Source organism: Tursiops truncatus, chromosome 11 (genome assembly GCF_011762595.2).
Source record: "Tursiops truncatus isolate mTurTru1 chromosome 11, mTurTru1.mat.Y, whole genome shotgun sequence".
Lineage (NCBI taxonomy): Eukaryota > Metazoa > Chordata > Mammalia > Artiodactyla > Delphinidae > Tursiops > Tursiops truncatus.
Window position 1 is genome coordinate 19,169,739 of NC_047044.1, and position 26,397 is coordinate 19,196,135.

Here is a 26,397-nt window from a genome sequence, read left to right on the forward strand (position 1 = left end):
AGCTTTGAGCAGCAAATGAGAGAACTGGGCAAGGAAAGCATGAAATTTAGTGAGGGAAAGAAAGAGTGATAGGAGAATAGTGCTTCCTGGAAAATAATGCTTCCTCTTTAAAGAATCTACTATGTGAAAATCCATGCCTGTAAAACAGTTATACTCTGGATGGATTTTCTCAGTTCTGAAGAGTCCATCATCTTACCAAAATGCTTTTTAAGTCTTCATCTCATGACCTCACATTCAACGTGGTTGAACATTTTCTTTTGGACACCTCTCTAGCTACTCAGCTGGAAGAGATGAAAAGGAGAATCCATGAGGTAGGTTCCCTTGGAGGTCTCTGTGCCTACCCATGTTTGTGCTTTGCTCTGCCAAGTACATATAATATGACAAGTCTTAGAAACCCTAGGTAGTCCAGAGGGGAGAGTTTCTGTTAAGAATGGAGGCAGAAGAACCACGGACTTACAGGGTTGGAAAAGACCTTCAAACTCCTAAAATCTCTCTGCTGAGAAGGCAATCCCTTCTTCAATGTCCTGACAGAAGGCCTCTGCTGAAATCCCCCCAAACGATAAGGACATCAGTGGTAGAACAACTCCACTGCCTCCCCTATTCTGCAAGCAGAAGACCATAGCAATGGGGTATTATACGAGCCCATGAGATAGTCATCTCTTTCATGAGTGGAGGTCACCCCTTGGTAACTCAGCAGGGTTCCTTCCCTGAACTTTCATTGTATCTGTACCTGCTAAGGCACTTGACCTCACTCTGCTTTATATTATGGTTATTTATGGGTTATCTCATCTCCCTGCTGGGTCATAAACTCCTTGAAGGCCAGAGCTTTGCCTTACCCAACCATTTTCACATACTCCACAACACTTAGGACAGTGCCTTAAATATGGCAGGTAATCAATAGTTTTGTTTGCTTTTTAACGTGATTTGTTTTTAAACTGAATTTCAGCTTTGCTCTGCAGAAGACTACTCAGATTAGAAATTATTTTGTCACCACAGATTTAAATTTCCTTATATTTGATCTATAGAAAGTATGCCTGCCACACAGTAGCCAGTAAATATGTTCGTTGCATGAATTTATGAGTGAATCCATCAATGAACAACTGCTTGCAGAGGGTGCTCTCCCTTTTTCCCTGTGAGGTTGAGGCCGTATTGGGAGAATGTTTTACTGTCTGAACATAACTCTCCTGTTTCAGTCTAGTATTGCTGATACAATGGTGTCATCATCACTGCTTATCCAATATTGATGTAACCTGAACTTTTGCTCTGTGTAATCATGGCTCTGGGTGAATTTCCTAGAAGAGAACAGCCCCTGAACTAAACTGTTAAGTAGACAAAACACAAATTGGGCCTCTTCCATATTGTCAAGAGCGAGGAAGGCGCTAACTCTGCTCTGCCCCTTCCATCGCAGCCCCTCAACTCCCACAGTAGCACCTACCAAGGCCTTGCACAAAATAATAGGCCCCTTAAGCTTCCCTGCTTTATGCCTCGTCCTGCTCCATTCATGCACCCTGGGTGTTATGTTACTTCCTTCCCAGAAGCTCTGTATAAGTATACCCTAATCCAATGGAACAAAGCTATAATGGGGACATTCAAGGCCCCAGTAACCATTCACTGAACTTCAGTGAACTTTGTTCATTCAAGAAGTGGTTGTCATTAAGAGAGTCTGCAAGTAACAGAGTTCTAGGTTTACATTGGCTTAAACAACATAGAAGTTTATTTCTCTCTCATGTAGACATCCCAAGATACATAGATCAGGGCTGCTGAACATCAGTTCTGTTCCACAGAGTCCTCAGGGATCCAGGCTTCTTCTAGCTTTCTACCTCATCATCCTTATATTTTGGCCCTCATCTGTATGGCCCAAGATAGCTGCTGGAGCATCGAGGAACAACATTCCAGTCAGCAAGAAGATTTTTAAAAAGTAAAGGAAGTATGCGGGTTGTCTTTTAAGGAAGGATCCTAGAAGCTGTCATGTTACGCTTGCACTTGTATCCATTGTCTAGAATTTCAGCAAAGGGTCACACGTAGTTGTAAGGGAGGCTGAGAAATATGGTCAGCTGAAAATCAGTGTTTCTGTTATTACGGAAAGAGGGAAAATGGATATTGAACAATGAGTAGGAATCCCTGACAGAAGGACCATCCCAGAATGTAAGTCATATCACTTAGGTGCTCACCTATGCACTATAAAATCAAAGGTTGATCTAGTGTCAGCCACATCCAGATGCCAATCCTGGCAGCATTACTTGATGAGCTGTGTGATGCTATCAAAAACAGGTATAGTGCCTCCCTCTTTGGTTCCTATAAGATGATGTGAGATGACCAGCAGTGCCTAACATAGTGCCTGGCACATAGTAGATGCTCAGCTAACATTTATTATTATTTTTATCATTCTGCCTACATATGAGGCTGGCTCTGCTCCTGATTGTAGACAAACTTGGGCATAAAAACATTAACAAAATTCCCAGTAGCCATGTTTCTTGAGCAATTTCATATGCTATTCCACTAACCAGTTGCATTAGAGCAAATGAATGGCTGCCCAAAAGAATGTCTTTATCCTCAGTTGCCCTTTCCTTTCTGTCTTTGTTGGATGATGTCAAACAAAGACAAAAGCAATTAACAAACTTCTCAGCAGCTTAAGAGATGACAATTAGAATCAGCAGAACTTGAAAAGGAAGCCCAGAGCTTCCCTGGTGGTGCAGTGGTTGAGAGTCCACCTGCCGATGCAGGGGACACGGGTTCGTGCCCCGGTCCGGGAGGATCCCACATGCCTCGGAGCGGCTGGGCCCGTGAGCCATGGCCACTGAGCCTGCGCGTCCGGAGCCTGTGCTCCGCAACGGGAGAGGCCACAACAGTGAGAGGCCTGCGTACCGCAAAAAAAAAAAAAAAAAAAAAAAGGAAGCCCAAAATAATGGAGGGGCGAGTAAATTTTTCAGAATGCAAAGATCATTCATTTTCACATCGCTTTATTTATCAGGCCAAGCAAAGTAGTGTGAGAAGTCACTCTGGAAAAGGGTAGAGAAAACTAGATCTCTTTTGGCACTGTCTACCATGCCCTATCAAGTAAATCGATTAAGAGGTATACTGGGCTTTATTTTCTATTGTTTCATACTCACTTCCTCTTTGAAGATGCTCTAAGATGCACTCAGCTCTTCCCATTGGCTTCTGTCTAGGCAGGGAGTTTCTACTCAAGTTGAGAATTACTGTGGTAGAATGATTTAGTGCTTGGGCAGACCTGAGTCTGAATCCTGGCTTGCCCACTTAATAGGTGAGTGATCTTGAGACAAATTAATTAAGCTTTCTAATGCTCAATATTTTAATGGTAAGACGGGGATAATAGTGTCCATCTCATTGAATTGTCTTAAGAATTAAATGATAAAGTGTATATGTAAACCAGATGTCCCCAAGTCTTCCAATCCACTTGGGTCACAGTTTTATCCAATATCTATATAAAATGTCTTGTGACCCCCTTTCCACATTCCATGGGAAATCCATGTACTTTCCAAAAGCTCTGAAGATTTGGGGTGCCATGCTTCTCCCAAGTTAGTTCACTCCGTAGTCTGTTTTCCAACTATTTCCCACACCCACTTGTCACTCTTGACTCCTGAAACTGCTCTCCTCTGTCACCTGCCTCCTTGGCTCTAGCTCACCTGAGAGATAAATAAGGGTAGGAAAATGCTGGAAGCAGAATAGTCATGAGTGCCTGGAATTTTGCAGGAGCAGCAGGAACGGGCAGGAATAGGGAGACCTGGCAGCTATGATAAAGGAAGACTTGATACAAAACGCTGCCTGCCTGGATAAAGGGAAAGAGGAGGAGAAAGGAGTCAAAGACGATTGTAAGGTTTCGAGTCTAGATAAGCAAGAAGATGATGGCGCAGACATGGGCAAGACCAGAAGAGTATTTGACTTTAGTTGACTTTAGTTAATAGCATTGGTTAATTAACTAATGACTTTAGTTAACTGACTGTGGTTTTAGAGATACTGAATAATAATGGAGGATTCAGAAGATAACCCCCATGGCTCATGAATGGTGGTGGTCCAAAGCTCTGGGAGAGGGCAGTCCAGAGCAATAGGTTTGGAAGTCTCTTCGTACAGATGACCGCTGAAGTACAACACCCTCCCAAGCTCCGACATTAAAACTTTAAGTTATATTTTAAAACAAAAAGAAAGGAAAGAAAATTGCCATTTTGGAGTCTCAAATAAACTGCACAGCAACCAATTACACCCCAAATAATCTCATTCCTTTAGCCCAGCAACTGAGTTTCTATTCACTATTATTTTTGTAACAAAAATTTAAAATCACAGAATCATAACACACTGCGGTTGTAATAAGCCTTAAAATGTTCCTGGTCCAAATGCCTCACTGACACAGGGGAAACTGACCTACTAGAGAGTACAGGTGACCTGTACATACTTAAGTTGCATGATGCTCCCAGGTACCCAGAACCTGCCAGAGGAATTTCTGCTCTTCCTTGCACATCTTTTCACCTACAGTTTAGCTCCTGAAGCTATGGTCTTGGACATTCTATCTGCATTTGAGACGTTCCTTCCAACTAAAGTACAGACACAGGTAGCGAGGAGACACTGCGGAATGAGGAGCCAGAAGGCGTAGATTTTAGTCCCAAGCAGAAAGAACTGGCTGCACGCCCTGAAGACAGTCATTGAATCTCTCAGGGTCTCAGTTTCCTCATTTAAGCAGCAAGGGATTGATCTGGATTAGCTCTGAAATGCCTTGCAGCTCTGAGGTTCCTTGATTCTTGGAGGTATCGACTGTCTCCAACTGGATGCACGTCTTCCAATCCCACACAAGATGGAGAGCAGGCCCATCCCAGTATTTGGGGAGGTCCATCAGGACAAGAGCTGGCCTCTCTCTGTGGGGGCTGGAGAAGGGAAGCAGCTGAAGCAACACTATCAGCTTCCTTCCTATTCAGGAGAGAACAATCGAGCTCCTCCCAGGGGAAGCCTTTCGGATTTTGACAGTGTGGGGTCTGTCTTGTGACGGGAACGGAGGATTAGTGGAGAATGGGGTGCTTAGCAGCCGGGATTCTGAACACAGCATCAAAGATGGAAGGAAAGCCAAGAGGTCCTTAGGTCCAGTCCCCTGCCTCTATCTAAGCCTTCCAAGGCACATGGTTGTCATCCTACATTTAAAGATCTCCAGGGCAGCTTCCCACAGTGCCCTGGGTCAGCATGTTTCCCCCTTACAATCAAGAAATTCTTCCTGATGCTTAAGTGGAAACACTTTCAATGTAGCACAAGTCTGTTTACCCTCGTGTAGTCCTCAGTGGAGATGAGAATGAATACTCTGTGTAATGATAACACTTATTATACCTGGCGGCGAAGATTAAGTCGCCTCTTCGTCTTTTCTTTTCTGGGCTAAATCTTCACTCTATTTTCCACCCAGTTCATCATTTTTTTAGTCCTATCTGGATCCATTCCAGCTTCTCCAAATGAGTCTTAAAATAGGAGGATGAAATCTGAGTTCCCAGTCTAATTAAAACCTCAGCAATGCCAAGTTTTGTGGAAAGATTACTCTCCAGGCTTTCATTTCATAATTCTCGACATACGGCCGCATCATATTACAATTTTGTTGTAGCCCTTTCTCACTCACTTAGGGCCCACAGCTATCTTGCTATAATACTTGTCTCTGCCAGTTGGAGCCCATTTCTGTCCATTTTAAACATCTTCCTGTTTTTAATGACCACCCCCTTCTAAACTGTTAAAGGTCACTTTCAATTCTAATCCTACCTCCTAATGCTTGAAGATCTTTTCCTGCCTTAGTGCAATCTGAAAAACATTCTAGTCTATTACCTCAGTCCCTGAGAAAGGAATCTCAATTTATATCAATCCTATAAGAGTCTGAATACCACTCATTTCTCCCAATACCCACAAGCATGGTTTGAGCATGAAAAACAATGCAGACCACCCCTCTCCATTCATTTATTCAACAAGCATCTTTCTGAGCACTAATGACAGGCACTGGGGATACAACAGTGAACAAATCACAATTTCTCTATCCATTAAGTAGCACGTCCATACGATGTAGACCACAAGAGGTATTCATTAAGCTCTTACTCTTTGCAGACCTGAGGTTGGTGTTGGGGCTAGAGCAGTGAACAGGATCTCATGGATCTCACGTTCCAATGGGGTGGGGAGGAGGGAGACAAGGTACAAGTCAACCAATAAATAAGCGGAACCGAGTCTATCTTGATAAATGTTTTCAAAGAAACAATGGAATGATAGATATCAGGGCAGTGGCTATCTTAGATGTGGAGAAAGCTTCCCCAACGAGGGGTCTCTGAAGACCTTACAGCTTAGCAGGGGTCTATTCTATTCTTAGCAGGGGTCTATTGCTATTCTGAACCAATGCCCTTTAGCAAACCAACCTTCTTTATAGTCTATTCTCCCAGACCTAGACTTCACTTTTACTGGGATGTTGATGGCTGACAATGCACTGTTCCTTAGTAAATTATGGACATTTCCAAAGGACTCTTTCATGTACTTTAATCAAAAGAAGTGATAAACGGAAGGAATTTCGGGATACGGTTGCCTTAGTTCCTTAGGAAGTTAATAGACATTCCTGGGTAACAGGAGTCCAGTAGCCCATTAAATCTGGGGAGACTGGACTTCAGTACCATCAGATAGATTTCTTCACTACAGAACTTCTTACAAACTTGAATAGGCCGGTGAAATTTCAGACTCTCTAAAATGGGATAACATGTACAGCTGTTTCCTAAGTTTTTTGCATGGAACCTCTTGAGAAACACTCTTTGGTGAACACTGGGCTGAGGAGGTATCTTGGATCCTTTGGTGTCTTTTGACATTGGATGTGGCATTTGGGATATGATGTACAGGCCAGCTGGATGTTTGTGAAATGTAAGATAGGAAGAAAACTGGCTTCTCTGCAAGCCTGGGCCTGGACTTCTCTGCTTTCCTCAGATCGTGGAACATTTTGGGAATCTTTTGAGTGTCTGATCCACAAACACACATAATTACACACCACACAGAGGATTCACAGGCTTCTTATCAAAACTCATCTATGGGCTACAGGATTTCTAAGGACCTGTTCAGTGCTAAAGTTCTACTAAGTTTCTGCCCTCAGGTTATGTTGATCTCTTGGTCCGTGTTTTTTATTAACTTATGGGTTTCTTGGGACCAGACCAAGTGTTTTACATCTTCTCAAGCTCCTTCAGCCTCGGTGAAGTGCTCAGTACACAAAGGATGCTAATAAGTAACAGCCAGGGAGGGTGGGGAGACCCCTCAACACAGAAGTACCAGCCAACCCTGGGGATACCCAATTGGCTTCCCAATTAGTGAATGAGGTCATTTTCCCTCTGATGTTTTCCAGAAATAGATCTGTGAAGAAGGCGTGCACTGAAATGACCTAGTGAGGCAACGGGAAGGAAGTGACTAGAAAGGGAATCATTAAAAATCCAACTTCTTCTTTAAAGGGAAATGGAAACGGGGACCTGGAGGACGGTTATAATTGCCAAGCCAGCAGTGGCCCCTGCTTTCCTCCCCCTGCTCCCAATATGGATTTCCTGCCTGCAGGGCACCATTTGATTTAAAGCTATGGGAGCCTCACAGACATTCTCATGAGAAGGGCTCGGCAAAGAAATAGAACAGCGTTTGCCCTCTTCCTGCCACTTCTGCATGGGAGCAGTTGGATTAATTAACCCTGTTTCCTCAGCAGGATTGATCCCGACACTTGCTCAAGAAACTTTGATGCTTATGTGTAGCCTGACTGACAAATAACAAATTATGATTTTCCTGTTTGCAAAATTGAATGTCCTCTAGTTTATATAACCACCTGGTTCTATAAGCGATCCTCAGTGGCATATTTCCCTTTCACTCTCCTTTGCCATGAGTTTTGAATGCTCTGTGAAAAGGTGTTTTGATGATGTGGTCCTGAGGGTGTGCCCAAAACCCACCCCACCTGTTTGGCTTCTCTGCATTAGCCTGGGAGGTTATAAAGGGTGAGGGCATAGAAAAGATAGATTTGGGTCCTTGGGAAGTCGGTCTTCTAGAACTAAGTTTTACAACTGAGCAGATTGGCTTGAATACCCACCTGACAATTTTGAAAGCCTAAAAATAAATTGAACCTGGTACTTAGAAAAGGCAGCTTTCAATATCAGAGGACATCCCTGTGTTTCTAGTTTTCCATTTGGCCGGGGAATTTATTAAGGCTCTAATTTCCCTCCCTGTGACCTGGCTTCTTGTATTCAGGTGCTAGCTGCAAGTCAGAACGACACAGACTGTGCAAATAAAAAAGGCAGGGAAGGAAAAAAGGTCAACATGTGTTTTTCGTTTCAGTGTAGTTTCTTACTTTGGAGGGTTATGATTTTTTTTTCCTTTTTGCAATAAAACTGGTTCTGCTACTAGACTGAAATACAGTTACCTTTATTAGGCAATTATCAAAAGAGATAGGAAGTCTTTCTGGAGTTTTTCAAGTGTAAGGGGTCCTTCCCAGGATGCCTGTCCTCACTGGCCCTTTCCTCCTGGCCAGTACTCCACCACTTAGCCATATATTATATCCAAATGTTGGATGTCTATATCACACAGAGGCCAGAGACATGGGCATCATCTGAGAACTTGGAATTGCAAATTATCAGGCACCATCTCAGACTTACTAATACAGAAACTGAGGGCGGGACCCAATGATGTTTTAACCAGCCCTCTGGGTGGCACTGATACAGGCTCAGGTTTGAGAAGCACTGATGCTTATCATTGTGTAACCACCCACTGCATGACGTGTGAGTCACCTTGGGCCCCGGCTGCCTCAGGAGCTCCCACAGGTTTGTGAACCTGAAGTTTGTCTTTCCATGGGGGTTAGGAGGCAGGTATGTGGGTGGAGAAGTTTTACCATTTGAAATCAAAGGAACTTCCAGATTTGTGAGTCACTTAAGCTCTCAGTTTTCTCATCTATAAAATGAGGGTAATTCCATCTGTCTCGCAGGGTTGTCGAAATGGCTGAAGGACAGAATGTGTGTGAAAGTGATGTGGAAATGGCCAGGTGCTGTCTGCAGTGAGCTCTGGAGTTAGCTCTATGGATCAATAACACCAACATGCATTATGAACTGCAGTCTCCTGGCTGGGGAAGGGACTGCATGTCTTCTGTCCTCATCTGTATTCTGAACCCCGAGTCCAAGTACATAGTGGCCATTCACTGACTCTTTGCTGAAATCTTGGAACTAAGTATTCACTCGTGCTGTTGTCACAAGTACCCTGTGAGGTGGATACTATTCACACCCCCACTTTTGGATGAGACCCGAGAGGTTAAGCAACTTACCCACAGGCACAAAATTAGAAATGGAGCCAGCGTCTGAACTCAGGCAAATTGGCTCCGGAGCCTTTGTTTCCACTAGTTCGCTGTACAGCCTCACAATTAATTCATTAATGGTGATGCTGAGGACGGTGATATGAGGTGACATTTCATGAATGCTTGTTCTATGTCACTCACTGTCCCAATCTCTCTATGTGCCTTAACTCACCACAACCCCACAGAGGGAACTGTTAGGTAACCACTGCTAGCATCGTTCAGCTTTAACAAGAAAGGAAACAGAGACACAGACATGGACCCTGATTTGCGGTTTCTTCTTTCCAATGTAAAACTTTCTTCATACTGTGCCTCTCTGTGTACTGTTGGTGCACTTGACATCAATCCACTAATCAGTGATCATTTATAAACTGCCTGATAAGTGCCCAGTGCTGTGCTTCTAGACACAGAAATATGAGACACCATTTCCACCCTTAAAATGCTTCAAATCAAGTTGGGGAAATGGATTGGTCCTCATAAAACAGAAAACAAAAGCCTAATATATAGATTAAGTGTTAGTTTGTGATGCACAAAATAATCATTTTGCACCTTCAGAGAGGTTAGTGGGAATGAAATCCTCAGACAAGAATTCTCACAGGAGCCTGAAGGAAGAAACTCCCTTGCTGGACTCAGACTCCAATCGCTCTGGGCAATAGTCATTGAAACGTTGATTTCAGCATCGCCACACTACGGTTTCCTATAAGGTTGTCATAGGAACCAGGGGCATGGAGGGCATGGTGACCTGTTATCCCATTTTTGTCTGTTTTGTTCACACCTCGTCCTCAGTACTGAGAGCAGTATCTAGAATATAGTAGGTGCTCAATGAACATTTGTGATTGAATGATTATAAGCAGGGAAGGAATAACGTGGTCAAAGAGGGGCAGATGTGGCCAAATTTGGGGTTAGATGGGGAGGTAGGTTGTCAGGGATATTACTCCCTGAAAGAAGGCTGAGAGACCCCAGGCTGGGCAAGAGTCAGGTATTCCAGGGAGGTCCTGAGTCCAGAAGGAGCACAAAAGCAGAGCCTTTGCTATTTAGAACACAAACTCCCCATCTCCCTACAGGAGGTGTGATGCTGTTGGCAGCTATGCTCCTGGGGATCCCCTCTCCCCACCCTGGAGAAGAAAACTTGTAGGTACTTGGTGATTTTGAAAATTGAGAACTAGGGTCTCTTGTCATCAATTTCATTTTTCCTGGTTTTTCTTCTACTTAGTAAACTTTTGGACACCAAGCCCAATTCTTGGTTACATCCCATGTTTCCTTCAGAGGAAACTGCACTAGTAATTGAAAACAGAAATTGGTTCTTTTCTCTAATTCATGGGACGCAGGTAAGATTCCTGTTTGTGCTCTACCTTGGCTCTCGCTTTTCTAATCCTAGGAGAAAATCTAGATATAATTCTCTGCTTTGGTCCTTATGAAAAATTGTAGACTTTCACCAAAATAGGATTGTCTGATAATATTATTTGACTCAGTAATTCCATTCCTGGGAATTTATTCTTACAAATGATCTAGAAGTAGAAAGTTATGTGCACAAAGACACTTATTGGTGCATTAGTTAAAATAATGATAAAGCTGGAACTAGACTAAGCGTCTAATAACAGGAAAATAGTTTAAAAAATAAATGGTGGCAAATCTACTCAATAAAAGATTCTTCAGCTTTAAAATTATAATTATAAAGATTATGGAGCAATATGGAAAATGCTCCCAATATAATGTTAAGTGAAAAAACACAAAAATACTACCTGAAATTCAGGCTGTGACTGTACCTGTGTCAAAATGATGATGCATCTGGGTGAGAACTAGAAAAAAATATAGAAAAATGATGATATTATAATGTGTTGGGGTAGCGAGATTATGGGTAAAATTTCATTTTTCAATTTCTGCTGAAGTTGTCATAATTTTGTGCAATTCAAAGGGATTGGAAACGAGATGGTCTGGCTGCACTACAGAGCTGACTGCCCCTTTTGAAAGTGGAAAGAATCACAGTGTACTGGGTGAGATGTGAACATCCAACACCAGCCATGCCTTAAGCTGCAGGACTGCCCAGACTTTTCTCTCGAGGGCAAAAGCCATGCATGACATTCCTTCTGGCAGTCTCTGGAATACCTAGGCTACAACTGTGTCTACTGCACGTGCTCAAAACCTGGGGTTGTTTGGCTGACTTAGATAACCTCCCCCATAGCCTTCATGGATTTTAGCATTATGTGACTTTAAGAATCCCAGTAGTGGTATCAACTTCAGAATTTTTCCTCACCTGAGAATTCTCCCACTTTCAAGGTGTCCCCAGTTGAAGTGAACTCTCTTGGCAACCTACTAGCTATATGATTTGGGTCAAGTTACTTAACCTTGCTAAACTTCAGTTTCCTCATATGTAAAATGGGTATAGTAATAATGCCTACTCCATGCAGTTGCTGTAAATGAGATGACATGAAAAGTAACATTTACCATACTAGCTTAATAGAAAGCACTCAACAAAGGGAAGCTATTGGTAATATATTACTGCAAAGGCACGTATTTGTTCTAAATGTCAAAGAAATTAGTTTAAACATAAAATGAACTGGAGAATGAAATGTCCCTTTTCAATCTCCAGAGAAACTTGCGTTTAATGGAAAAGCTTCAAACCTCATTTGATTACACCTTTAGGTCTTATTATAGTTCCTTCTTTCTCACTAGCTAATCAATATCCTCTAGGTTTGAGTCTTCTCAAACATTCTTGAGGCATGAAGGTGTCGTCTGCACTACTGTGTTTAAATCAACGTAAGGGAGCTTAACTAAGCATCAAACCAGGTAGTACAGTCTGCATAGTAACTCTGACACTTGAAGAAATGCATCATTTCAGGCCAGATAGAAGGCTCGGAGAAAGAGCCCCAGTTGGTGATGCCACAGATGACTAACCCGGACGGGGGAGATGAGAAGGTTGGAAAGCCAAGAGCCACAGCCAAGGATGAGAGAAGAATCTGGTTTGAAAGGAGAGTGTTAAGACATCAACAGCCTGGAAGGGGAAGTCCAGGGTGATTTGTGGCCTGTTGAGTACCAGGAAAAAAGATGTGGCCAAAGAAGGCCCAGATGTTCTGAAGAATGCAAGGAATTTATGACGGGTCATAGTCTGACTGCAGGAAATGCCTGCTGAGGGCAGATCTCGGGGGACCGTGGGAGCACTGGTTCGATGAGAAGATACGGAAAGACTACGATGTCGCGAGTACCTTTACCAGAGTACCGTCCTGAACCGGAAGCAAAGGAGGAGGAAGAGGACAAGAAGTTGCTTGAGGAGAAAAATAAATAAATTAGCAAGTCGTTAGACGTAGATTAAAATATTTCTAAACCAACAGCCCCCTTCTCCCTGTCACTCTTCTTTGTAAAAGTCATTGTCAGTGACTTGAACTGACAGCTCAGAAATGAGAATGTTTGTAGCTCTCTCCACATTCTCTTATCAGAACCCTTACTACGGGTTAAAAAGCTTCACTTCTCCTCCTATCCCTATTATACAGAAGCTGCTGCAAGACCTTGACAGTCATTTCCTCTCATCAACCTAAACGTTTATACATGCAGTTTTCATATAAATATGCATCTAATTGACATAGTGGGGATTATGGAGACCATACCCATTAAGAGATCAATGGATTTTATATTCTCCTTTCTCGCAGGTGTGACAGGCTAGGTGTGGGGTTACAAGGAAGCAGGTACTTGCTGGAAGGCTGGAAAGAGAGAATGGAGGCTTCCCTGTTCAACAACTGCATCAGAAGAGAGCATTTAGCCCCTGAACCTGGGCCCTGACTTCCTACTAGAGTTAGGACAGAGCTAATTATGCCTAAGTATTAACATCAGCAGTGCCGTCATGCAGGCTTCCCAAACCCAGATCTGAGCCAAAGAGAGCAAACAGAAGGTAAGTGTTGAGGGAAATAAAATATCCCACAAGCAGTTATCCTGGCCCAGTGTCCCTGCACGAAGGAGCCTCCGCAGCTATAGGACACATCAGGCCTCACGTTGCTTGCTTCTAATGAGGTCAACTAATTCTGCAACCACGGACAGGTTTCGTGATAAATTGGAAAACGACTTCTGGGGCAACTGTCTCCAGTTCTCAGAAAGAAAATTCACAGAAGTGAGTGATTGGCTAAAAGGCCAAGAAACCATTGCCTCAGAGTGGGGTCCCAGAGCAGAGCAATGTGGTCATTCACAGTGTGTTTGAGTATGTGACAAAAAATAAAAATAAAGAAGAGTTTGATTTCTCCAGCCAACATCACAAGCTGAAAATATTTTCCTTTAGTAAAATAAATAAAGGAATCAGAGATTTTTCTTGATTGATAATAATATTTGCTAAAAGCATTTAATGAGGTTTGGAGATGTAGACATGATATCAGTCCCAGATGAAATAAAGATGAGAACAGGATTTAGCTTGGAGACGAGCTGCAACCCAGCCACACCTCTCTCTCCTTATTCATACTTCATTTGCTCAATTCAGAAAAATAATATTTGGGGGTGGCTAAAACTAACAGGCTCGGTGATTTTTCCAGATTACTAAGAGACTTCTTAGCTGACCTTGAATTTGCTCTCAGGTCCAAAGCTTTATGAAATTCTAAAATTTAATAATTTGAGGAAAGCCCTAAAGTCTCTTGGTCATGTTTAAGCAATTAAATATTAAGGGGAAAGGGAGAAAATTATGTAGCAAAATTCTATAGAGAAAAAAGAGATAAAGGATGGTTAGACAAGTCCAGATTTTAGCTGAAAGTTCCTGAGACAATATAATCTCTGTCTAAATGAACCATTTAGCCTCAGTCGGCTTAATATTTTGAGGAACCATACTACCACTTGCTTGAGAACTCCTTGTACAGATTTAAAAATTTTCATAACCTTAACATTAGTTTATCTTACCAAAAAAAGGTGTAGCATTTGAAAAAAACATGTATATAATGGTCTTCTAATTTTGTCCTCTGGGCAGATGTTGGTTCCCAATGGTAGAGATGATGACCTGTCTGGAAGCCCATTCACATTATCAGAGATGGGTAACATGTAATTGTAGATGGAATTTTCTGGGGAAACTATGTACCAGTCCCCCAGGAAGAAGCTGACTATCACACAGAGGATTCAGATACCATTGACCGACACTTAGGAAGCTAGTGAAATAAAATGTTGCCCACATTGAATACTAGGAAATTCAGCATTCTGGTCAACAATGTTAACAACCCTCCTGGGACTGGTCACTTATCTTTTGAAGATGTGGCTTTGCAAAGAGTAATGTTAAAAGACCATGCCCCCAGAATGGCCATCATCAAAAAATTTACAAACAATAAATGCTGGAGAGGGTGTGGAGAAAAGGGAACCCTCATACACTGTTGGTGGGAATGTAAATTGATACAGCCACTATGGAGAACAGTATGGAGGTTCCTTACAAAACTAAAAATAGAACTACCACATGACCCAGCAATCCCACTACTGGGCATACACCCTGAGAAAACCATAATTCAAAAAGAGTCATGTACCACAATGTTCACCGCAGCACTATTTACAATAGCCGGGACATGGAAGCAACCTAAGTGTCTATCGACAGATGAATGGATAAAGATGTGGCACATATATACAATGGAATATTGCTCAGCCATAAAAAGAAACGAAACTGAGTTATTTTTAGCGAGGTGGATGGACCTAGAGTCTGTCATACAGAGTGAAGTAAGTCGGAAATAGAAAAACAAATACCATATGCTAACACATATATATGGAATCTAAGAAAAAAAAAGGTTCTGATGAATCTAGGGGCAGGACAGGAATAAAGACGCAGACGTAGAGAATGGACTTGAGGACATGGGGAGGGGGAAGGGTAAGCTGGGATGAAGTGAGAGAGTGGCATGGACTTATATATACTACCAAATGTAAAACAGATAGCTAGTGGGAAGCAGCTGCATAGCACAGGGAGACCAGCTCGGTGCTTTGTGACCACCTAGAGGGGTGGGATAGGGAAGGTGGGAGGGAGATGCAAGAAGGAGGAGATATGGGGATATATGTATATGTATAGCCGATTCACTTTGTTTTAAAGCAGAAACTAACACATCATTGTAAAGTAATTATACTCCAATAAAGATGTTAAAAAAAAAAAGTCACCAGAGGGGCTCAATAGTAAATTTGAACTGGAAGAAGAGGGAATCGGCAAACTTAAAGATAAATTGATAGTGATTATGCAATCCAAATAACACAAAGAAGGATGGAGAAGAAATGAACAGAGCTTCAGAGATGTATGGGGCATCCAATAAAAACGTTAAAAAAAAAAAAAAAAAAGACCATGCCCAGGAGTTTCTAGAAAGACCCTTCTCATCCTCATTCTCACTTCCGGGTGCCCACACAAATGAGGCCACTTCCTCGTTCCTCAAAGCCTTTAGGATCCGTTTGCAAAATGAAGTTGGATTCTTTCTAGTATTTCAACAGCTCCAGCAAATGACTCTCTTATCTTTCTTATCCTCCTAATTCACACCTGTATCCTGCCTTGATCTGGCTTCTGCAGTCCTAACGAATGGTCTTGTCCCCTGCCTGTACTCAAACCCACCTCCATACTGGTCATTTTCCCTATCTTCCTCCATCAAACCCAATGCTGATCCCTGCTTTTCTTAAATTCAATCTGATGTATCAATCTTGTTTTGATATAAAATTAAATCTGACAAAGAGGAAAGACCTGGCTCTCTCATCAAACTTCTCTTCACTGTATTTTTCCCTATTATTGGGGAAAAACACTGATGTGCCCTATATGCATTGTTGATTAGAAAGTGGGTCCCCTAGCCATTTAGATAATGTTTAGAGTCGCGTTGTTAGAAGGAGTGCTTGATGTTATCCAGTACTTTGTCTATGTGAGAAAACTGAATCTCAGAGAGTTTGGGTGACTTGTGAGTTTGCACAAAGGATCTGGGCTGGAATCCAATGTTGTTTTCAGTATACCATATTGCCTTCTTTTTTACTTCCTCTCTGCATATGGCACTGTGCTAGGTGCTATAGAAACACTCCCCAGGACCTTTCAATTCAGGAACAACGCTGTTGACACACCAGCATGAAAGGTACCTCACACACAACCCAACTGGCACTGATGTGCACACTCTGCAGTTATTTATACCATGTAGCGCTCTAACCCCCTTCTCCCTCCCTCCCTCCTCTCCTGTGTTCAACCTGTCGCTGACTCTGGCTGTTGCTTCTCTGCACTAATGCCAAGGGCTGTCTCTGCTGCTGTGGAGGCTGCCCTCCAACGCCTCACTCCCTGATGCAGGCCCGGATGCCTCTCCTTATGGGGCCTACACCTCCCGACACTCTCCCTTCAGACATGCCAGACGGCCCTGGCAGCTGTCACCCCTTCACCTGGATCCTGACCGTGTCACACCCACCCCTGGGAAAATCTCCAGATGCACCCTGAGCAAAACACAGAGGCCTGAGTGAGGAGACTGACGGGGAGCAGGGCCCCTGAGAACACAGGGCAGGTGCCAAGTTGCAAAGAAAAGAGAAATGATAGACTTTAGAGTGAAACTAAAAATAAAGAGAATGTGTTTTAATACCCCTTTGGCTGATTCATCTTTCTGTGGCACCAGAAAGAGGGGCGTTACCCCCTATTCATGAATGCCTTATGTTTTGCCTACAAGACCTCTCTTCCCACATCTGAAAGAGTAAACTGACAGTAACAGTGTAAGTATAGGAGATAATGCTGGTGGCATGGCTACAATCTCCACATTGGAGCCGGACTCATCTTACAATTTCCGTCACAGCCTTTCTCAAAAAAATGAGATAACTCAGGTCCATATGTGCGATTCCTCAACATCCCTTCTTATTCTCTCTTGTTTTGTCTGTCTTCATCTCATTCAGGCGTGGGTCCAAGATGGAGTAGTGATTAGTGGGCCTGGTGACATTGTATACTTGGTGGCTGTTTATTTCCAAAGCATGGTTGGCAGGAAAGGGAGCCTTAGATTTCAGTCATCCCAGAGAAGGAACTAAACTCTAATTCTTAGCCTACCATGAACTCTGCATAATATGAGCTTGTGCCCTAAAGTGCATCAGTGAACAAAAAGAATGTCAATGGCTGTCAATAACAGGAGACAAGCAGATATAGAGGAAGAAGAGAAAAGAAAGAGGAGAGAAATACGTATGCTGGTGGAAAGTGATTGGGGAACCACCCTGACCATGTATTTTGCCCACATCCCTCCCATGCCTTGCAGCATTGTTTTGAAATAAGTGAATAGATACTAATGCTGAAAAGCCAATTATTTTAGCCAGTGGATTATTTGGGAGAAATCAAAGGTAACAAGAGTTCAAGATAAGCCCATATCACTCGTGTGACTTAATTGGAGGATCTTTTCTCATAGAGTTCCTATTCCAGATTAAAAATATTTAGGACAGTCTATACAACATAAAGTTTGGATATTCTTTCAAAGGAACACATATTCATTATTTTCATAGAGAACAGTCCTCCTTTATCTAGAAAGGCCATCTTTTCAACCAAACTTTGGAAAGGATGCATTTTTAAGAGGAAGAGAAGAAAAGGAGGAGACCTGCCCAGCTAGCCTTGCTGGCCAGCTAACTCCATAACAATTATAAGAGCTAACATTTATTTAGAGTTTATTGCATACCAGACATTGTGCAAAACACTTTATATGCATTCTCACTTAACCTTCACAACAGTCTTGGGAGATACTCTTATGTCCATTTTACATAACAGGATCTGAGTCTTAGAAGAGTTGGTGCCTTGCCCAAGGTGAATAGTGAATAAGTGGCAGAATCCAGACCTGGATTCTGGGATTTATTTCCCATAAATAGGGAAAGTGAGAAGTGATTCTCACTAAAATGGACACAAATTTAAGCACTCCAAAACATGTGCTTTTAGCCACTCCACACATTGCCTCCTTCACTGGTATGACAGATGTCACAGGCAGATCATACTCAAATCCTGCAGTATGTTCTAACTAATCGAAACTATATAACTGGAAAATGGTAGCTAACTTATATAGCAGGCTCAACTGAAATAATTCAAACATAAAAATGACCTCCTGGCATTTGATTATCTTTTACCTTAGACGTTGATAAACCAAACCATTCCCTCAGGACAACATTTCTGTCCAGCAAAGCATTTCTCTTGCCAAAGTATAATTTTGTTGGCTACATCTATCTCCTCCAAGGCCTGGAATCAAACCTAAACTAGTAAATTGTGCTGACCTGGCAAGACGCTCGCCCTCCAGGGCATTGTATCAGGCTAAAGTAATACATCACGTTGCTTCCCACTCTGTCGGCCCATTTCTCCAAAGAGCCCTAAAACGGTAATGTTTCTCCTCTGAATCTCTAGTTTTCTTGCTCATAAGCCTTGCGCTTTAGCTCCCTGGCCTTTGGGACAGAGGCAGACCGAATAGCACTAGTTTCACACCTGCCCTTGAGTTGGGGCTTCCAAAAAAAAAATGGCATATTTGAAGAAAGGGGCAGCCCCACAGAGCACTGCTTCATTCCTTTTAGGCCCAGAGATACACAAACATTGACTTGATTGGGTAACAGGAAGACTTTGGTCTTTGGGTGATGGGGATTTAGAAGCTGAGAAAGAGTTGCCGAGTGATGGGGGTGGCGGCAGGTCAAACAGAGCCGCGATTCCTAGAAAAGATGACCTCGTTCAACTGAGAAGTAGTGGGACCAGCAGACACTGGAAATTAAAAATTAACACAGGCTGAAGTGAAACTGATGACTGAATTTGATAGGTTTTCAAGAAAAGTTTATGACATGCCGTTCATAGAAGAGAGGACATTTTCTGTGTTCACTTTTATAAATGCCAAAGGCCAGTCCTACTTGGAAAGATCTTCTGCAGAAAAGCAGAAATGTGCAGAGTCCACTAGCAACATATAAGGCAGGCAATAGGTATATATTTTCGAAAAAGTTCTTCACAAACAATCCTATTTTTAAAATGTTTTGACAATAGTTTTGATACTGACAGTCAAGCACTTCATTCCCCGATATGTGTTCGAGTATGTGTGTGTACATACTCTCGTTATTCTAAATGCATAGTGATGTGGATGGTCTTACAGTGGTGAAGGCATCTTTCCATATCTTTACTAAGCACATGAACACATATATCTCAATATTTGTTTTAATGCAAGTTGATTTCCATAGAAATTTTTAAAGGTAAAATATCGATTCATCAAAAGGCTTTAAGTTAATGCAAATCCTATGAATTCAGGAAATATCAACCATTCAATGTATTACATTTGGGGTCTAGGTAATGGTCCTATCACAATTTTCCTTATATTAGGAATTCATGATAGGAGTCCAGTTTTCCACATAAAGCCATAAATAGGGAAAGTGAGAAGTGATTCTCACTAAAATGGACACAAATTTAAGATTACTCACATTCTACTCAACTTTCCTACTAGTATCCCATGCAAAATTATGTCAACTGAATGCATTTTTATTAGATAAGGTGGTCCATGGAGCACTGCTGCCTAAGAAACTAACCATTCTGAGTTATTCTAAATTGTCAACAGGTCTGGAAGTTATGGACAGATAGCTGGTGTAGGAAACCTAACTGGCTTCTACAGATATTAACTATGGTATTTGATTGTGTGATCAATCTTAAGTTAATCAAAGTTAAATGCAACTTCGTTTTTTATTAGTTAATAATCCATTTGCGTTTTCTACCAGACACATAATTGTGTATTTTCTAGAAATAGCCCTGGAAATACAACTAGAACTGTCTTACTTCTTTTTCCCTGCTTTCAAAACACGATCAACTTTAGAACCTCCCCCGTTAGCAATTTCTAGAGAACTTTTAGCCCTTGGAACACAAAGAGTAACAAGTGTATATCTTCAGAACTGGATATTTCCCTATTTGGAAAATGTTTTGCATTTTTTATTATTTAAATACTGATTCTTCAAATCAATGTCTCCTGTTTCCAACAATAGAGTTAAAATAATTAAAGGGAAGCTTTCTCAATAAGCAAGAGGGGAAGTTTCAAAGGAGATTAAAGTTGAGTACAATGTCCCCACTGTATCCCCAGAAATCTATAAAGAAACACAAGCTTATGTGGCACCAATAAAGGTAGTACATATTTACCAATGATGAATGACCAGAGCTCTTTGCTCTAGAAGTGATGACCCCAGTTAAATCTCATTATTATGCCTTTTCCTTCAGAGATGGAGGGAAGCAAGTTGCCTGCATCCATGACAAAATGTGAGACTCAGCTAATTGGCATGGTTTTAATGATGCCAAAAGTCTGCCCCAAACCCTTATAACTAGCAAGTTTGCCCTGAAGATTATTGAATTACTCCACTGACCATGCATTATTTAAAGGGAAGTGCTATTATTATAGAAGCCAGCTGTTTAATCATTGGAATTCTGTCTGTTGGCCAACTTTCAAGATACAGCCGTACAACTTTCAAGATACCGTGATGACACTTTATGTCTGCTCATAGAGGACTCAAGGCCTAGGTTAGGTGGTAGCCAACTTGTCTGCTAAGCAATCTTTGGTTTGCATGCTCTGGAGCAAACCTACTGAAAAATAAATACACAAATATATAAATTTCCAATGTCAAGACTTTGTCAGCAAGGAAAATTCTGTGAAATTATACCCATGCCTAACAGTTCACCCTAACAGTTGAGTGAGTATATGGATACTTCATAATTGGTATGACAGAACTCTGGGACTATACCTAGTTGTAGAAAGGACTATCCCAGTCACCTGTCTTTTGTCATAGAATTGAGTACAGAAAAATGTTTTGAGCGTCTTGGGGAACTCAAGTGATAAACAGAAAACAAATTTTAACCTTCTAAGTTAGAAAATATTTGGTTTTCTTTCTTGAAGACAGTGTAAAAGTGGTTTCCAACCATAGTGAATATTTGGTTGGCCTAGGTGAGTTTTCTTCTTCATTTCTTTACTTATTGCAGATTATTTGGAATAGAAAGGACCACAGCAGTCAGACACTGTGTTCAATACAGGAATATGCTCTTAGGATCTCTGACAGGTGTTCATACAGCCTTTACTTAACTGCTTCCAGCAATGGGAAGTTCATTACATTTAAAAGAAGTCAGTCCCATCTTTAACACTCTTAAGTTCAAATTGTTAGAAATTTTTGCTTATATTAGTCCAACATTTGTTTCTTTTTCACCTACCAACTCTGATTCTGCCCACTGGAGCATAATTACCTAGTGCTTAATGAGGAGTTTTTAAAGGCAAGGATGGAACAGTTCACTCCATCTCATTTAAAAATTACTCATAATGACAATAGCTGCAATTCTGAGGTCATTAAAAATTCCTATTTTTCTCAAAATTGATACTGTAGCAAATTATTTTACTGTTTTCCTGGTAAACCACATTGCATCATGCTCCTAGTTTTAGCCCATAGCAAGAAATATCTTTATTTTGGTTCTTGAAAAATAAGAAATATGAGGCATTTGAAGATAAAGGGAAAAACTTTGACCTTCAACTCTGGCCTCTCAATTGTTGAGAAATGATTTTTTTGTTGTTAAATATCTTTATGTAGAACCAGAAGTCAAGTCTATAATACACTTCAAAGGGTCAATTAAACTTTAAAAGGCAAGGTAAATACTTGTTATGTTCATATATTTTCAATGAAGTACAATTAGTCCATTGTAGACATCATGAATAGACAAAGAACATCTTTCTAGGATTGTGGTGGTTAGAAATAACCGGTAGTTACATTTTTGACAAAATCCAAGTCTGTAATATTTTGACAACATTAAAAAAAAACAGATATAGACATAAGGTAAACTTTCTTTTTAGAGCATTATGGAAGAGTCCTAAATTTCTCTGTTCCTAAAGTCATTGATCTATGGACTAAGAAAAGCACAGCTATTTTATAGACTGAACCATGGCAAACTCTGAGCTCATCTAAGAGGTGACAAAGCAGATGCCTGGTGTGTGCTATTATTGTTTGCTGTGCTGATGATTACTTTCTATCTCTCAAGAGGAAATAGTCCTGTGGTGAGTTTCATGGCTGTTGACAGTCACCAAGAAGGGAATATGTATACATACAATGTTTGATGCTGTTCTGAGATGAAGGTTAGTGTCCTTCTCCAGTGGCAAGCAAGAAGCTCCAGAACCTATGGAGTCTCAGAAGGAAGATAACTTTAGAGATGCTTGAAACAGAGGTGCTAAATAGGTCCCGGAATCACAGAGCCTATCCCTCTCCATCTTCAACCCATAAGGATGAAATTAGTTGTTTCTAAGTTAGCCGAGTGTGAAGGTTTCTGGAACTACTCCTGCCACATTACCTCCAAACATCAAATTACTATTCCAAATTCAACAAATGAATCGCAATCATGTCCCATCAAGAAATGCATCGTTTTGGCAAAGAGCAATCATTACCTGCGGTGGATGACAGGGACACTTACCTCAAAGTAGGCTGAGTCACCTTCCTCTCTCTCCCCACCCCAAGAGAAAACCAAAGTGTATCAGCCACTCTCCACTGGCTGACCCCTTCAGCCTCTTGAAATAGCCACTTAGCAAAAAGTATGCAGAAGTCCTTTGTGGATTACAAAGAGCCATGTAAGCCTATTTGTGTCTTTATTCTAATTTATAGTTCCAGGAAAAGATTATAAAAACAAAAAAAAACAAAAAATATTGTTTACATTGCCCAAGGGACCAGATAAGTCCTGGCTTGCCAGGGCCCAGCTGGCGAGCAGAAGCAGAGAGTCTTCTGCACTGGTTGATCCTCCAATGGCAAGTGAAAGCACCGTTGAGGCTCCAACTGAGACCAGCTGCCCGGTCCCTTCCAAATCCCTCAACCATGAGGAACCCACAGGGTTCGCCCTGAACGAAAGCAGCACACCCCACCCAAAGAGACCACAATTGAACCCTTGCTAAGTTTCTACCCCTAGCTGCCCGAAGAAGGACAATAAACCTGCCTTACAGGGAGGAAGCATCCCCAGGTTCCTGTGCCAAGCATCAGGAAAACATTTGGATTCTTAGAGGATGCCATGAACAGCTGGCCCCTCGAGCCGCAAGGCAGCCAAACTAGTTTGGTAGCAGGCCATGACCATGGGTCTGATCTCCCCCAACTAGAGAGTTCAAAATATACATGGAGATTTTGACTTTCAAAACTCCATCCTAAAGTACAGTATCATTATTATGTGAACGTAAGACTTTTTATTTAACATATAATGCTGTCTTCTGTGTCAGGAATTTAAATTGAACATATGTCACATTGATTAATTGGATCCTTCTGGCTCAATAGTTCACAAATTTTCTTCCATGAAGCTTGGACATCAGTGGAGAAGACTCAGGCCCTCCACCTCCCAAGGGAGGTAAGGGAGACAGAGAAAGCCAAGATCCAGTCCCCTGCCCTTGCCCAAGCCACAGCAGTTTCACTTTTGTCTGTTTTATATATGGGTATATAAGCAAGATTTGGTGTAACGAAAGTTCTACTATGACAAAAAGTTTACAAAGAATTCAAGTACGTTTTAAGTTCCATGTAAACTTGTTTTGCCTCCTTTTTACTTCTAGAGCCAAGAAAAGTGTGTCCAAATCAAAACAAAACAAAATAGAATCAAACTAAAACCTACTTGCCAAGTAAAGAGGCCTAATTGATTTGCAAATATCAAAAGAAATTTGATTCCTGGTGTTCCCTCTGGGCAATCAGAATGAAAAATGGACATTTAGTTCATTCTGTCTCAGTCTAGTGGTTATTCTATAAGAAAACAGAAATGATGGTTCTGGCCTCTCTAGGGTGATAGGAGAAGGGCCCTATCACATTGGTATTGTCATCAGTTCCAAGTTCCAAAGCTTCTGGATGCAGTCAATAGAGAGCCTGTCTCTTCACAGACCCTATATGATCCTGGAAAGCGATGTTCTGAGGAAACAAACCAACATTTATTTAGGACCTGCTAGGTGTCAGGTGATATGCTAAGTACTTTTCATACAGTATGTCATATAATCCTCAAGCAATCAGTACAAGGAAAATCTTATTAACCCCACTTTACAAATGGGTAAACTGAGGCCCAGGAATGACTTAAATGACTTGTCCAGAGTCACACAACAGGTCTCCCAGGCTCTATGAGGCACTTGGGCTTTGCCAGGAGTAGACCCGAGTTTGAATCCTGGCTCCACCACTGCATGAATGACCCTGAGTGAGTCATTCCCAACTCTGAGTTTCGGTTTCCAAGTCTCGGTTTCTGCATCAGTTAAGTGAGGAGAACTTTCCAGACTTAAAACCCCTTTAATTCTCAGTCTGATGTTATAACAGAAGCAGTTAAGCCAAAGAGCAAACATCTGAGCCATCCTGCAAACAAAAACCATGCAGATTTGCTAACAAGATTAAGAAAACATAAAACATGCTCTTTTAATTAATATTCCTAGCAGCCTCCCAATTAAGTCAACATATAAGGAAAGGTGAGGATTGGGTATAGACAAGATCCTTGACTACAGGTGGCTAAGAACTTGAGGAGAATTAACACAAATAAATGCACGATGAGTGAGGTATTGCCAACGAGTGTGGCACCAACTCCAGGAGACATACTGGAGTCCAGAAAGATCTAGGGGGTCAGGAATTGTTGGAGGAGCTTCAAGAAGAGGTTGACTCACAAAAGTGTGGGTTGATGAGGTGTGGGGAGAGGAGAGTCTTCAGGGGCTGGGTGGAACTGTGGAGATAGCATATTATCCCACTCTAAAGCCAGGCCTCTCTGCGTTTGATTGGAACAGACAAGCCCACGGGGTATGGCTCGAGCAGTCGGAGGGCGCCTCAGACAGGAATCGTGGATGAATGCTGCTTCCGGAGCTGTGATCTGAGGAGGCTGGAGATGTACTGCGCGCCTCTCAAGCCTGCCAAGTCAGCCCGCTCTGTCCGTGCCCAGCGCCACACCGACATGCCCAAGGCTCAGAAGGTAAGCCAACCTGGGGGGGGATGGCCACCCCTGCAAGATCTGTATCCTATCCATGTGGGTGAGCCAAACAGTAACTAGGTCCCGTAGTCTCCTGGCTCACAGGTCAAAAAAGCTCCATTCTCAACTGAGAGGTCCATCCCTTACACTATTCCACATTGTAAACTCTCCCTTCCACTGCTCTGGACTATCTGATCATCAGAAGACGGTGGAGAAGAGTGATTAAACTTGGGCTTTGGTATCAGACAAAACTGACATCCTAGGTTCGCCAATCACCAGTGGAGAGCCCTAGGCGAAATAATGTAACCTCTCAAGCCCTAGTTTCATCAGTAAAGTTGGGATAACGGTACTATCTACCTCATCAGGTCGTTAATGTGCATGCAATGCTTTTCACATGCCTGCACAAAGTAACTGTTGGACAAGTGTTAACTTCTGTCATAACTGCATGAATAAAGTATGTGACCTTTCAAGTCCTGGTATTCTGCAAAGGTGCAAAGAAAAAAAAAACACTCTAAAATGGGAACTAATAGAAATTCACATCCAGTGGCAAACATAAAAGAAAATAAAAACAAAATAGAAAGAACATAAAAACAAATAGAAACTTCTGTTTGGCTCTAAGAACACCAAAAAATTTCTAATGATCAAAATCTGCAGGTGTCTCTTACTAAGAGCTAGACTTTAAACAAGCCTTAGAGGTACTATCTATGCCATCAAAAGTACATAAATCATCTGATGCACATTGATAACTTAATACATTTTTGTTGAATGAGTGAATGAACAAGTGAACAAATGAATATACGTGACTACATTTTAGTGATTTAAGTAGAAAGAATGAGAACTAAAGAGAAGGTGAAGAAAATGAGGAAGGATGAATAAGGAAAGTAAAAAGCTCTCAGGTCTCCTTGGGGACTCTGTTGACAAAGAAAGAAAACAACTTGAGGTTCTAATCTTTGGAGTCAAAACTTTGGTATCAGACAGAAGGCACAAGATGAGAGACCTGGAAGTACATAATAACACCTTTGCTGCTTCCTGGTCCTAATTTGCAGCTGAGGCTGGAACAGGGGGCTTAGCAGAGATGCGACCCCAGGGAGCCACCTTGAGTGATGCAAAGGGACTAGGCACAACCTGGTTCACAGAGAACACAGTAGCCAGAGGATGAGTCAGGAACAAGTGCCACAGAAATAACGTTTAGGTGAATGTGGCTGGAAGGTGTGCTTGAGGGGATGAAGGCAGGTTAATTCTTTCTCTTTCCAGGTGA

At 41.8% G+C, this 26,397-nt stretch overlaps 1 protein-coding gene across 5 annotated transcripts in view; it reads left to right on the forward strand.

Moving 5' to 3' along the window:
- Window positions 1-26,397, forward strand: part of IGF1 (insulin like growth factor 1) — a 146,489-nt gene that overhangs the window by 29,378 nt on the left and 90,714 nt on the right. For all 5 annotated transcript variants that reach the window (XM_004323127.3, XM_033866191.2, XM_073788281.1 and 2 more), the window contains exon 3: window positions 24,961-25,142. In XM_004323127.3, the coding sequence (XP_004323175.1) occupies window positions 24,961-25,142 (182 nt within the window). The remainder of the gene's footprint in view (window positions 1-24,960; window positions 25,143-26,397) is intronic.